Genomic DNA, 15,925 nt, shown 5'->3' with positions numbered 1-15,925 from the left:
ACATTGAAGGCAACAAATGAATTTTACCTTGGGCTCTTTTTTTCCCTGTTTCCCAACCAAGTCACTTCCTGACTTGCAATATACCAATTCAGATAGCCCAATCGTGGGTTTTTTCCCTGCTTACTCTCCCCATCTTAGCTGCCAATTTTCCTAATAATTAAATTCAAATTTCCCCTGCTTCGCATTACTTCAGTGATATTTGTACGATAAATTAGCCTAGATTAATTTTGACCTGCATTTGAAAGTCAGCAGTGGTTTATTAGAACTTCTAAGAGAGCATATTACAGGTTTTTGTTTGTTTTCTTTGTTAACTCTGTTGGCATATGTGAACTGTTAAGGATATTGTTCATAGTGCATTTTGAGATCAAACAAGGTTGTTGGGATAGATCAGATAGAGCAATAACAACACATATTTTCTTTGTCTTTGGCTAAGTAAAACCAGTGTGGTCAGGCGGATCAATATAAGCCATTTTTATTTGGCTTCACAAGGGGAGAGGTTGAGCTGGAAAATCAAATAGTAGGGAATAGTAGAGGGGAGGGAAGTACTTCTGCTAGCTCCTGTGTGTCTCTGACTCTAGCAGGCAGTGGCTTTGTAAATTGTTACCTTCTGTGATCCTCCACTTATTTTGGTTCACAGAATAATTATAGAAAAGTTTTCTATAATAATACTGATCTCAGAGTCATTTACATTTTGTATCAGGAGCCTGCTTCTATTTCCAGTTCTTGTGAGATGGCGAAAACTGCAAATATGACAAAAGTATCAACATTGATTTTGCTTTTAGATTTATAAGAATTAACCATTGGAAAATTTTTTGAACTTTAGGGATTTGAATCCATACAAACTGGTTATGATGCGTAATATTTACAAGGCTGTCTGATACCCTACTGAAAAGATTTGCATTCTGTTGTTGTGCTTCTTCAGTATATTAACCCTGTAGTAAAACGACTAAAATTGCCTCCTCTACTTTGTAGTTAGCTGCTGTTATGGGAAGACATGAGTATGTTGTATTATGTACACTGCTGTTCCAGAAAAAAATGTTAACCTCCAAGTTTCCCCTTTTTCCATCTGTTAAAAGTTCAAGGGATCAACCATCAATCTTTATAACTTGAGTCACCAGACTAGCCCACATGGAAGAGAGAGGTTTTGTGCACAAGAATTTATGTGTATAATTCTTTACTGTCTCCCCACCTGTATATTTATTGTAGTCATGCCTCTCAGCTTTCAAATTTTCCAGAATCTGACACCAGCAGTCAAATTGTTTGACAGGTGACAGATACACAAATCACCTGTGCTTGATTATAATTTGTGCGCCTTTATTGTGATTTTAATGGTCTTTAACTGTAAAATCTGGTTTTAAGTATGTTTTTAAGGAAATAAATTCATTAAAAAGGAAAATTAGAATAATAAATAGGCCATCAATATGGTATAAATCCTAGATTCTCAGATCTCCAGGAGCACCCTCTATTCTGCAATCTACAACAAGTATATTATTTTTGTTGTGGAAATAATACATATGTAGACAGTAGGTTATACAGCTAAATTCTGTTCCTGGCTCTGGGAGGGTAGAGTTGCGTAGTGGCTAGAATAGTGGTTATAGCCCAGATAGACAAGTATGTTTGTTTGTCATAATAATTTGAAAGGTAATGGTCTGAATGGAGGAGCCTTGGGTCTTCCCTTTTAGAGAAATGACTTTGTGCTGCCTTGCAGAAAATGTATAACAGGGAAAGCAATTTGACTGCCTCTTATAATGTGTACAAACCTTGCTGAAGAATAGTGCAGTATATAAATATAAGCAACAAAAAGTAGAAGTGAAATTTGAACTCGCTTTCAGCTGAGTGCACTTTCCCATTGGGTACAAGTTACTTTGTGGAGGGGAGTCTCTCATAGGCACTCACCTCCTCCCCCATCCTACCTGCTTGCTTTAGAAGAGACTGTTGGATTCAGCCACTGTGTGACACACATGACAGGTCTGTTGATTTTTAGCTAATAATCCATTTGAATGACAGCTGCAATATTATGGGCAGGCACAGTCTATTGTGGCCATTCTAAATGTGGCTTAAATTCTAGTATGACCTGCAGGTCTCTTTGGTAGGGATGTTAGATAGCATGTAATTGAATAGCTGTGTAACCACATCAAATTTTAGTGGTTACACGACTATTCAATAGTGCCCAAGGGCAAGGCCGACAGTCAGTCCCCTCCCTACCAGGCAGAAGCTGGTCCTCGAGAGGAGCTGGTTTAAAAACCACCTCCCATGTAGACTGACTCCTGCCTGCTGCCCTGTGCTGCTGCCTCTAATAGAGATGCAGCAAGGTGGGTGTCAGGGTCTCCCTGGGAATTGGGAGCGCACTGACTGCCAGCCCCAGGGAGCTCAGACCCGTCCCATGGACAGGGACTGCTGCAGTAGCCTCTGTCTGCGGTGGGCCCAGGGTTACTGTGCATGGAGGCTGCTCTATGGGATGTTGGAGCAGCCTCTGTCCGTGGCGAGCCCAAGCACCATGGCAGCCTCCCCTGTCCTCCCACCTCCATAGAGTCAGCAGCATGCGCGGGGAGGAGGGGAGAGGAAGTCAGCAGCATGCGGGGGGTAGGAAGGAGGGCGGCAGGGAGCAGGCTGCTCCATGGAGCCAGCGTGCACAGAGAGCCATCTTAAAAGCCAGCTCCTCATGCTCCTCAGCGCCTCCCCCACCCCACCCCTTTTGCTGCCACTCATATAGAGGCAGCAAGGGGGAGGGGGAATGCATATAGTTGACAGGATTAATTGATAAGCCTAGATGTATTGGTTAATCATGTAGTCATCTATATGTTGACATCCCTACTCTTTGGAGAGAATCAAAGTGTTCTTATTAGGGATGGGTCAATCACGGAAAGTTTGAAATCCTGGAAATTATTTTTGGGTTTCCAAAGATAGCTCATGTGTATAGACTTTCATGTTTACAACTTTTTCATAGATTTTTATTGGACGTTTCAGCATGGAAAACTTTTTCAAGCTGTAATACATTTTATTATATATTGAAGTTGTAATACAACTCAGATGCGCTATATTGTGTTCTCTGCATTGGATACTCTTACTTATGATAACTTTTGAAGCAACAAAATGATTTAAAATATTGATTTGTGAAGCTCTCATCCAAAACAGATTGATACAGTTTACCATAAATAAATAGGTTTATGAATCTTTTTCCTACAAATAGATTACTGTAATTAATAACTATAAATGATCATAGTGTACATTATTAAGTAGTAAATCTCAGCTGATGGAATATTTGACAGTTCATCTTGCTATTTAAAGACTGGAACTTGCACCAAATTGTAAATAAAAATAAAAAACACTGTGAGCTTTCAAATATCATATATCTTTCAATTACAAGCTACCTCGTCTTTTAAATTATTCCTTATTTTGGCTACAACTTTGAAGTGTTTGGCTGTGCTTTGGAAAGTGATTTTTAAGATGCAGTATTTATTGCCTCTTGTTTACCACAACAAATATGCTCTGCCAATAAACAAAAAGATGATTTTCTAACTACCATCCTTACAAACTCAACCTGGGTCCTGAGAGTCAAACTGGGATTTTTCTTGAGTATTTGTTGTTAGAGCCTTGTGTAGATACAAAATTTTGTATTTGCATTGGCATCTGTATCCACAAAGATGAGTCGCAGATCTCCACAACCACGGATGTGGATTCTTGTGGCTATAAAGCAAATATCCATACATCTGCAGGGTTCTAGATACAAAATTTGTATCTGCATCCATATCCGCAAAGTGAGCTGTAGATGCGGCTACCCACATATATCTGTGGATTTGCAGAGTACTGCTTGTTTGGCATCATAATCCATAATAAAGATTATTCTGGAAAAAAACTTGTCCACACTTACAGCCATGAAAAGCCATGGTCTTTAAATTTCTATTTCATGATGAATGCTAAGCAGCTGAACTCGCTAGTAGAATCAATAAAACTTCATTTTATTAAAAAAGGTCACTGCGCTTTGCTTTGTTTTGTTGGTTTAGTTATTCAGCAACATCAGAGATGGAGAAAGTTTCCAGTTATTTGAGCAAGGGCACCGCACAGCACACAAGCAGGAGATGCACACCATGGAAGCAGTGCGACTGGTAGAATTCAACCTAAAACAAGTGCTCACAAAACTTGTGACTCATCTCTTTGGTGATGGTAAGTGTTGCAATGTGGTTAGACCCTTCCGCCCAGTATGCTGGTGGGCAGGCCTGGATCTGAGCTTTTGAGAAGGGTTATGCAACATAATAAAAGAGGAAGAGCCAGGGAGAGCTGTTAGGAATTGTTATGGTACTGACACCTCAGCATTTAAAAAAAAGCCTATTGGTTGCTCTTTTTTATGTAACTCATAATATTATATATTGTGTGTACGTATTATTACATATACTTTGTCCAGTAAGTAACATGAGCGTTCCCCATAGCTAAATAAACTTGACTGTGTAACTGAGTGGAGACTGTCTGCCATTTGCTGTTGCAAGGTAGTAGAGAATGTGCGAGAATAGAAATGAATTATCAAATATTTTTCAGAAATACCTGTTTCTGTTTCACTTTCTCAGTCTGAGTGAGCATGGAGGTTTACTGCTGTCTCCTGGCAGGAAAACTGGTCTGCTGAGTTGACTCAGCTTCCTGTCAGGGAAATAGAGCAGTAGAATGCATGAGTCTGTTCTGGCCACCATTAAAGCTACTTTGAAATGCCCACTGAAATCGGACGGGGTTCTGAGTGACGATGGATGGCAGTAGCAGGCCCTATGTAGGGATGAGAGAAATTTATCAATAATTCTAAATATGATTTAAAATGTTTCCTGCCCGTTGTAGTCCTATGTCAGCTGGCAGGAAGAAAAGCAACATAAAAACAAACATAAGGACACCCACACCGCATCAGACCAATGGTCCACTTAACCCAGTATCCTGTGTTCCAACAGTTTCTTTAATAAGTTTTTTTCTTGCTGTTTGTATTATATTATTGCATATAGCATTGCTCTTTTAAAAATATTGATGATTGATGCATTTATGCAGCTAGTTGAAGGATACAGTTTTAAAAGTCAGTCAGTCTCTTAAGTGAATTTTGAAAATAGAACTTAGGCTCCAAAGACATTTAGGTGCATTTGAAAATGTTATATGAAATTACTAAGGGTTTTTTTGGGGGAGAGGGTAGAAGGGGGTTTTAATGGCAACATAGCACATCTGAAGGTCAACATGATAAGTAATAACAAAAATGTTTGCAATTCAACTTCGGAGGTATTGCGGTTGCCCTTGACAGTCAACTTTGCCCAAAGTTAACAATATTATCTGAGACTGTAGTGACATCCACTGGCTGGTGATGGCAGATGTTGCAGTTTTAATCACAGTTACTACATTGTCTTATTCGGAGCCCAGATAAATATTAGAAAAGACATTCTTAAATAAACAGCTGCTAAACCTGCAGACGTAAACTTTTAATTAGTAGAGTCTCTACTCATTTTGATTTATCAGTGAAGTTTTTCTCTTTCTACCTACCATCCTCCTCATTTTTGGGGAAGATAAATAGCATATGGTGAGGAGTTTATAAGAGTTTATTAGAAGAAGTCCTTTTCCTCACTACTGGATGTGTGCAGCCTATGTTTTGCTCCCCTGCTCTTCTCCAATTACCTTCTGGCTCAGTTGTCAGTGAAAACAGAACAATAAAGTAAGGTGGCACCACAGGAACAAAATCCATGCTGTGTAAGTTTACTAGGTAGATCAGGGTCAGCAACCTTTCAGAAGTGGTGTGCCGAGATTTAACTTATTCACTTCTATTTACTTCTGCATGCCATTGATACTTTTAAAAGTCAATAATAGTCCTACTTACAGCAGCTTCATTAATAAATAAATAAAGATGCAGATCTTGCTGTTTTAGTAACACAGGAATAAAAAAAATCATTAAGACCAGAGTTTTAGATATCTGCAACACTGAAAAAATATTCTGTTAAAAGAATCTTTTTCTTTTTTACTTTTGGATACACAGGCTTAATTATTGGCTCCCTCACAGACTTCTTTAGTGAGCTCAGCTTAGTCTCCAAGATACATCTGTGCTACAGCTGGAGGTGTAAGTTACATCCCAAGGAGACATAGCTTTAGCTGAGCTAGTGAGGGTTGGTCTGCACTGCAGTTAAAAACTCGCTGCTGTATGATGTGGAGCACACACACCTCCTGGTAGCACTATGGGGAGCTGGAGATACACTCGAGTGTCTGAGTGTAACACTGAGCTGGTTGACATTTTTAAAGTTTTTTTTTTCTTTTAGGGGGCAGGAAAGGACTCTCTTCTACAGCAAAACTGTCTCATCCCAAACTGTTGACATTGTCAAAATGATTCCTCTTGTGTAAAAAATGTGATGCCTTTTCACTAACACAGACCTCAAATCTTTAATAACTATATAGTGCCAATTTTTGGAGGGGCTTGTTGTAAAGGAAAAATTTCACTAACTTCTTTGCAGGGTGGGGGAAAATAGAAAAGATGTTAGGACTTTTTGAAAAAGGGAAAAAATAATTTTAAAAAAGGGTCCATTTGGCATACTTTGAAATGAAAACGAATTCATAAATTAATACTTTGTTTTTCCCCTCTGTGTAATAGGCATCATATTTCAGCCAGTTCTGGCAACACAGGGAAAAATCATGAATTATGCATTTGTTGACAGTTCTCATCAGAACCGTTAACTTTCTTTTTTAGATCTAGGCCCAGCTATACAGACGTATTTGGGTGAAGAAGCAGATACATGCCTAACGTACTTTGCACTCCAGATAATCTCAGATGTCTAACTCCCATTGAAAGTCAAATGAAAATAAATGCAATTCCCATTAGGCACATATCTGTCTCTTTAGGTATTTGTAAATCTAAGCCATTAACACCTCCTTTTCTTGCTGCTCATTTCAAGCATGGAGCAGCTCCATTTAGCAGCTGCTTGACAACGCCCCACTCTCCCCTCCACCAATGAACTCCCTGTCTGCCCTGGCCAGCTGTGAGACTCAAGACCCAGTGTAGGCTCCCTAGTGCCGGGCAGGCGGAGGGTGGGACTAAGCTCCTGCCCATGCACCAATGAAAATCAGCTCGTGGGCCACTGATGGCATGCATGCCGTGGGCTGCAGACTCTTGAGGTAGGCATATAATATGGGAATTGTGCAAAAGGTCTTGGATAAGTTCAACTAAATTCTCCCTGTCATATCATTTATCTTTGTTTATCTAATGTTTATTCAACTGTTCATCCTGTGCTGTGTTTATTTACTTTTCTGTTTCAGAAATGCCAAAGTCCCTCAGATTTTAGAAAAATGATGTAATTTTTCTTTTTGTTGAAACAGAATTATACTATAAAGTCCCACATTCAGTTGTTCATGCACATGCGGGCGCACACTTTAAAAAAAAATATTGCTGCTTTTCCTAACTCACTCAAGTTGAATTCTTTATAGGTTATGAAGTCAGCAAAATCTCTCAGTTGAGTTAGATATTCTATCAAATGGGATAACATGTTCATTATCTTACTGCTATATATGTCATTAAATAACATAAGTTGCTTAAAGGCCACCCTTCTGTGGAATTTTAAAGCCTCTACCAGGTCTTTCTTTTACCTTCCAAAGTCCTTCCTCTGATTTCATTGATCACTAGCAAAACAATCATAAATGTTAGCCTAGAAAAAGGCCTAGAACATTGTCATCTTATTCACATCCTTGACAATTTGTGATTGTTCCCTTGGTTTAATTTTCTAGCTCTTTGTCTTATCCAATTTCACATTTCCCAAATGATGCATCTTTCTCTCCTTATTAGCCTAGATTTCCCCTTTTTTAATTTCCTTCCAGTCCTTCTAGTTACTCTGTATGTCCTCTTGTAATACAGTAACTTCTCTCCTTCTGCATTTATACCCTTCAAATGTCTGAAGATTATTGTATGCCCACTTAGTCATCATTGCACCAAACTACACGTACTGAGTAACAAGCTATTTTAATTTTTCCTCATGCAGTAAATCTGTCTCTCCAGATTCCTTATAATTTTTGTTGCCCTCCTTTGAACTCTCATAAGTTGTCCTAAGCTTTTGGGCACTGAGGTGTGAATACAGTGTTTCAGGAGTGGGTTGACCAGAGCATACAGAAAGGAGCTATTTTTTTCCTCTGTGGCTTGTTGCTGTGCATAAATAGCCCAAAATTAATTGGCCCTTTTGTTGAGACATCTCATTGTAAACTCGTAACTGTTTTGCTGCCAAGTAGTTCCTTCTTTATTCCTTTGCAAATTCCTTTCTCACTCATAATCTTTGTTTCAAATTATTTCCTGCAGATCTAGTAGATTGTATTTTCCTAAATCAGCCTTCATTTTATCTGTTGCTCATATTTCTCAATGCCCCTTAATGTTACCTTTAATGTTTGCAGAACTTTCCAGTTTATTATAATCTATGTTGTTCACAACAATTTCTGGCTAATTGCTGAAGTTGTTAAATAAAACTGATCTAATACTGACACATGAACACCACATAAATGTCTTTCCCAAACTGAGTACTGATTATATGGGTCCTACATAAATACTGACTTTTAAAAACAATCCTCATGCTGAAAAATATTCAGCTCGTTTGTCTTTGGGTTCAGGACAGACATATGAAACAACAAATGGAAAACTTTGGCATGAATGGAATTTTGTCTTTGTGGAGGAAATGTCTGTCCTCTATTGAGATTGCAGTGATCTCTGTGGATGAAGTCCCACTTAAGAATGCAAAACCGGGAAGAAGTCTGTATAACTTGTATGTTCTTTTGAATAATTGTCTGACCAGTCTTCAAGGTGACTGAAATCATATCAAGAGTGGCCAGCTGTTCCCCTGTCACCAGTCTCAAAGAGCGATGTATCTTTAGAGTTCTTTGGCGGCTATATTACCATACAGAATTTCTTTTGCTAATAAAGGAGATAAAACAACCTGTGTCCAAAAATGTGCTTGTTTCTGTACCTCTACTTTAGTAGAAACATATGCTTCTGGGAGTTGGGACACATCAGAAGGCAGAAATGAGATGTCAGGCAAGGACATTGCTAGTTTGGTCCTGTAGCATCATGGGAAGCTGCCACCTGGCCCACAGTAGGTGGTAAGTAAAAATGAATGTGTTGATTTTTGCCTGGACTGCTAACTAGTTGGTTTCCATTGTGGTTATAGTATGGGCTGCCATAATTGGTGTTCTGCTCATGAGCAAAGCAAGTGTCTCACATGTGGAGGCTAATTGCTAATTTAAATATACGGTATATTTGGTATGCCTCCAGTTGGGTGGTATGTTGCTTCTAAGGTGTTTCGCCCATTTCCTTTGCAGGACATCCATTTCTTCAATCACTTCCCTGTCAATTCATCATTTCTAAGACAGAAGGGGCCACTTGTGATCACTTAGTCTGACCTCCTGTATAATACAGGCTATAGAACCCCTCCAAAATAATTCCTAGAGCTGATCTTTTAGAAAAACATCCAGTCTTTATTTAAATATCATAAGTCATAGAGAATCTACGACAATCCTTTGCAAACTGTTTCAATGGCTAGTTACACTCACTGTTAAGAACTGACATCTTATTTCCAGTCTGAATTTGTCGAATGTAAACTTCCAGCCATTGGATCATGTTATATCTTTCTCTGTGTTAGATTGAAGAGCTCATTGTCAAATATTTGATCCCCATGTAGATATTTAAGAACATAAGAATAGCCATATTGGGTCAGATCAAAGGTCCATCTAGCCCAGTATCCTGTCTTCCAACAGTGGTCACTGCGAGGTGTCTGTGAGGGAATGAACAGAATAGATAATCATCAAGTGATCTATCCCACGTCACCCATTCCCCGCTCCTGACAAACAGAAGTTAGAGACATCCCAGCCCATCCTGGCTAATAGCCATTGATGAACCTATCCTCCATGAATTTATGTAGTTCTTTTTTGAACCATGGTATCATCTTGGCCTTCACAGCGTTCTCTGGCAAGGAGTTCCACAGATTGACTGTGCCTTATGTGAAGAAATACTTACTTTTATTTGTGTTAACCCTGTTGCGTATTAATTTCATTTGGTAACTCCTAGCTCATGTGTTATGGAAGGAATAAATAACACTTCCTTATTTACTTTCTCCACACCTGTCATGATTTTGTAGACCTCAGTCAATATCTTAGTAGTCTCTTTTACAAGCTGAAAAGTCCCAGCCTTATTAATCTCTCCTCCTAGGATAGCTATTTCATACCTCAGATAATTTTTGTTGTCCTTTTTCTGAATCTTTTCCAATTCCAACAAACTTTTTTGAGATGGGGCCACCAGATCTGAATGCAGTATTCAAGATGTGGGCATACCATGGATTTACATAGAGACAATATTATATTTTCTGTCATTATTGTCATTTTCTGACAATATGAGATATTCTTTTCTTAATGATTCCCAACATTCTGTTTGCTTTTTTGACTGCTGCTGCACCTTGAGTGGATGTTTACAGAGGGCTATCTACAATGACTTGAAGGTCTCTTTCTTGAGTGGTAACAACTTATTTAGACCCCACCATTTTACATGTATAGTTGGGATTATATTTTCCCATGTGCCTTACTTTGCATTTAACAACATTGAATTTCATCTGCCATTTTCTTGCCCAGTTACCTAAATCCTTTGAGGGATCTTTTTATAACTCCTTGCAGTCTGCCTAGGACTAAACTATCTTGAGCAGTTTACTATCATTTGCAAATTTTTCTACCACACTGTTTACCTCTTTTTCCACATCATTTATGAATATGTTGAATGGGATTGGTCCCAGAAGAGACCCTGGAGGACACAACTATTTACCTTCTGAAAATTACGAGTTATACCTACTCTTTGTTCCTATCTTTTAACCAGTTACTAATCCATGAGAGGACCTTTCCTCTTATCCCATGACAGTTTACTTTTCTTAAGAGCCTTTGGGAAGGGACCTTGTCAAAGGTTTTCTGGAAATCTATAAGTACACTATATCCATTGGATCCTCCTTGTCCACATGGTTTATTAACTCCAACAAAAAATTCTAGTATATTGGTGAGACATGATTTCCCTTTTCAAAAAGTATGTTGACTCTTCCCCAAGCAATTATGTTCATCTACATGTCTGACAATGTTGTTTTTTACTATAGTTTCAGTGAGTTTGCTCCATACTGAATCAGGCTTACCGGCCTGTAATTGCTGGGATTGCTTCTGGAGCCCTTTTAAAAAATTGGTGTCACATTAACTATCCTTCAGTCATTTGGTACAGAAGCTGATTTAAATAATAGGTTACAGACCACTGTTAGTCTGCCATTTCCCATTTTAGTTCCTTCAGAACTCTTAGGTGAATACCGTCTGGTCCTAGTGATTTATTACTGTTTAATTTCTCAATTTGTTCAAAAACTAAGGATGTAAAGAAGTGGGTAATTGACTAATTGTGTAGTTGATACAATTTGTATTGAGTACACAATTAGTCAATATGGGGCCCCATTGCAGCTCTGCAGTGCAGGGTAGGTCTGGGACCTTGTGCGACCCAGGACTCAGCAGTCCTGGCTCGAACTGGGTCTCGGACCACTGCGCTATGGCATTTTAAATGTAGTAAGCACCAAGTGGCTTTTACTTGTCTACATTTAAACAGCAGAGCTGCAGCAGGGGTAGGTCTGGGATACATGCTATTTTGGTTAGCTGTACTTCAAATTCTTTTTGGCTTTCCTAATTATATTTTTACATATCATTTGCCAGAGTTTAAGTTCCTTTCTAGTTTCCTCATTTGGATTTCACTTCCACTTTCTAAATGATGCCTTTTTGCCTCTCACTGTTTCTTTTACTTGGTTGTGTAGCCCCAATGACACTTTTTTGATTCTTTTCCTTTTTTTCTTTTTTTTACTTTGACTTATAGAGCATCTATTATGGTGCCTATAAAGCTTACATAGACTTTTCAGGGATTTCATTTTTGTCACTATATCTTTTAATTTAACTAACCTCATTTTTTGGGTATTTCTCTTTCTGAAATTAAATACTACCGTGTTTTTCCTACCACAAGGATGTTAAATTTAATTATATTATGGTCAGTATTACCAACTGGTGCCACTATATTCACCTCTTGAACCAGATCCTGTGCTCTATTTGGGACTAAATTAGGAATTGCCTCTCTTCTTGTGAGTTTCAGAACCAGATACTCCAAGAAGCAGCAATATATCCCTACTGCTATATTCTTAATATCAGAGCATGGCATTAATATTCATATTAATAGCGATTCTATGGTACAATTTGGTTCAAATCTTTTTTAGAGAAACAGCTTCTCAGGACAGAGTCCTCCATCCTGTAAGTAAAGTCTATGTTGCTGAATTCATACACTTACATTTAGATATGTTAATATGCATAGTGTTTGCTTGCACCCATCTTACCAAGATATTTGGATCCCTCTGTATCAATGACTGGTCCTCTTTGTTATTTACCACTCCCCCAGATTTTATGTCATCTGCAACATTTATTTTATATCTTCTTCTAGGTCATTAATAAAAATGTTAAATAGCATAAGGCCATGAACAGACCCCTTTGTGATTCCACTAGAAAAATACCCACTCAATGATGATTCCCCATGTACTGTTACATTTTGGCTGTGTCTAGACTACATGGATCCATCGATGGAGCCATGTAGATTAGACAGATAGGCAAAGGCAAATGAAGCCGCGATTTAAATGATCGCGGCTTCATTTAAATTTACATGGCTGCCGCGCTGAGCCGACAAACAGCTGATCAGCTGTTTGTCGGCTCAGCACGCTAGTCTGGACGCTCCCCTGCCGACATCAAAGTCCTTTGTCGGCAGCCCCGTTATTCCTCGTGGGATGAAGTTTACCGGGGCTGCCAACAAAGGGCTTTGATGTCAGCAGGGGAGCGTCCAGACTAGCGCGCTGAGCCGACAAACAGCTGATCAGCTGTTTGTTGGCTCAGCGCGGCAGCCATGTAAATTTAAATGAAGCCGCGATCATTTAAATCGCGGCTTCATTTGCCTTTGCCAAAAAAAAAAAAAATCTACATGGCTCCGTCGACGGAGCCATGTAGTTTAGATGTACCCTTTGAGACCTACAAATTATCCAGTTTTTAATCTATTTAATATATGCCGTGTTACTATTCTAGTTTTGCAATCAAAATGTCAAGTAATACAGGTTGAATCTCTCTGTTCTGGCACATTCTGGTCCAGCAACATCGGTGGTCTGGCATGATTTTAGTTAGCTGGATGTTTACTTATCATGGAGGCAGTGAACCTTTCTTTTGAGGGATTATGAGTATGGGGGGGTAATCACTGGGCTAGGTGATGTAATAGGATTAAGAGGAAGGAACAAGAAGCAAGGGGAGCTTAGAAGGAAAGCTCGGGTGAGCCTGGGTTGAGGTGTAAAGGCAGTAAGCCTGCATTACACTGTTATTTTGTGAGAAAAGAATGAGTACAGACACTGGTGAAAGATGATAGACTGGTGTATGTGACCTGAAGGCCACATGTACTGGCCAGACAGTTGAGTACCCAGAGTAGCAGCAGAGGTGCTCTGTGCCAGCATATTATAAATATGATCATGTTAGGAGTATTTCTACCTAAACTATCTTTATTTTTAGTTCATTGATCAGCTTCTCTGTCTGACAAGATGCAGTCTTGTATAGGTCTTATAGAGGACTCATTTTTTGAGCTAGAAAATTATGATCTATAATATTTAGAAATTCTAAGGACATTCTAATATTGGCAGCATGAGTCCACTACTAAATGTCACATAGCTTAAAGTCCTCCCTACACATTATAGATAGATGCATACGGAACAGGTCATCCTATTCCCTAGTGTGACTTGGTGGTGTTAGGAAAAGCCGAACTAATACCCCGTCTTGTACTTTATCTCTTAGGACGTTGATCCATTAGCGTTCAAGATCCTTTCTTTGGAGTTGTTATTGACTTGGAAACAGATAATCCGTTTCTAACTTACAGTGTCATTCTCTCCTTCCCCTTTAACCCTACATAAATAAGTTATAGCTATTGAATTTAAATGTTCTAGTCATAAGAAATATGCCACCAATTTTCAGTAATTCCCACTAGATAAATGAGCAATTACAGTTCCTCTCATTTGTTACCCAGTCTCCTAGTATTGGTGTATAAACTCACCCCTGGGCCATCATTTTCATCCTATGGCCTGGAGTGTTACCATCCCCCAGGCTCTGCCGCTTCCTGCCTCCACCCTGCCCTCTCCTTCCCTTGCACCATGTCCCCTGAGAGATGTGACCTCAGGGAGTACCAGGGGTGGCCTGCCTGCATTTGCAGCTCTTGAATTCACCTAGCAGGTGATTTTTTTTATGCGGAGTCACCCTGCTTAGCCCAGCTTATCTTTTCCTCTCACTACAAGGAAGTGGTTAACCATGCAGAGACTTCAAACAGCAGGGATGATCACAGCACTGAGGGTTAGAGAGCCACATGCACCAACAAAATGACTTCTCAGCTGTTTACCCAAAGCCCAACTTCTTGGCCGGTACAGAGGACAAACAATGGATGGGTGGACTAAATGCACCATTCACCATGACTCACTACTGCCAAGCACAGAGTCCACAGCTGTGCCTCTCCTGTTAGCTACCTTTGCTTGCAGCACAGCCAACTAAAGGAATGGGATAATCTGAACAGTGATCAATTGAAAAATGGATTATTCTGAAGATAGGCCACCTTCACTGATGCAAGGGCTTTTAATCAATTGTTGTTAACTGTCTTAAGGAGAGTTGTAGGCTCTGTAATGAGGCTCACTGATAGTATGGAAGGAAAAGCAGCAATGATGTTCTAAATAAAAGCAAGATGGATAAAGGTATTGCACATTCACAGGTGCTCATGTATGTCACAAGCCTATATTGTGTGGTAGGTCTATATCTAAAAAGTCTGTCTGTAAAGTCTCTAAGGAAAGGCTCCTCCGCTAGAAAAAAAAATCTGATCACTTCATCTGAAGTTAATGATATTACACCAATTTGCGGCACACCAGCTGAAGATCTGACCCTAAATTTCTGTCCCTCAGTATGAATGTGACTATAATTGGAAACACAATGTGATTTAGTAAGTCTTTAATTATCTTTTTCTTGGTGGCAGGCTGTCTGAAATGGTAATTGCTGTCCCTTCTAAATTGTCTCAACATTTCTGTTAAATTCTCTTCCATAGAATATATATTAACTTGCACATATTTTTCAAATTCATCATATTTGATGACCAGATTCTTGTATTTTTGTGGAAATGAAAGATGTGGGAACTAATATTTCATTCATTCTTCGTTCTCAGTTCACTGCCCTAGAGGCTCCTGATACTTCATGCATTCTTCTCCTTTTCTAACATTGTTGTAATTATATTTTCTTGGAAAGCACTTTGAGATCAATAGATGAAACAGTTATACAAGAGCTAAGCATGACTGTTTATTGCGAATAATAGAATCATAGAAATATAGGGCTGGAAGGGGCCTCAAGTAGCCATATAGAAAATCACCCTATGCTGAGGGAGGATTAATTGTACCTTAGACCATTCCTTACAAGTGTTTTCTAAACTGTTCATAAAAACCTTTAGAGAGGAATTCCACCACTTCCCCTACATAACCTGTTCCAATACTTACTACACACATAGTTTTTCCCAATTTATCTAACTTAAATTTTCCTTGTTTCAAATTAAGGCAATTACTTCTTGTCTCACTTTTGGTACACATGGAAAACAATTGTTCTCTGTTCTGTTCATACCTGCTTTTTACTTGTTAAGATGACTTTCATGTCTCTCTTCCCACTTAGACGTCTCTTTTTCTAGACTGAAAATGCTCACTTCTTTCAACTTTTCCTCATGATTTCTAAACCTTTTACCATGTTTGTTGCTCTCCTCTGGACTGTCCAATATGTGCACCTTTTACCGGTCAACAAAAAATTTCATAATTTCTGAGAAAACATAGGATAAATTAGATTTTTGGTCCACCCAACTTCT

The 15,925-nt window shown here is 39.0% G+C and overlaps 1 protein-coding gene across 6 annotated transcripts in view; it reads left to right on the top strand.

The window, feature by feature from the left end:
• The window catches only part of FARS2 (phenylalanyl-tRNA synthetase 2, mitochondrial), a 393,359-nt gene that overhangs the window by 97,957 nt on the left and 279,477 nt on the right, over nt 1–15,925 (top strand). For all 6 annotated transcript variants that reach the window (XM_089776401.1, XM_089776398.1, XM_075921300.2 and 3 more), the window contains one exon: nt 4,005–4,164. In XM_089776401.1, the coding sequence (XP_089632527.1) occupies nt 4,005–4,164 (160 nt within the window). The remainder of the gene's footprint in view (nt 1–4,004; nt 4,165–15,925) is intronic.

Source organism: Pelodiscus sinensis, chromosome 2 (genome assembly GCF_052426305.1).
Source record: "Pelodiscus sinensis isolate ZL-2025 chromosome 2, ASM5242630v1, whole genome shotgun sequence".
In the NCBI taxonomy this organism is placed as follows: Eukaryota; Metazoa; Chordata; order Testudines; family Trionychidae; genus Pelodiscus; species Pelodiscus sinensis.
The sequence above is the reverse complement of the archived record's forward strand: the minus strand, read 5'-3'. Positions and strand labels throughout refer to the sequence as shown.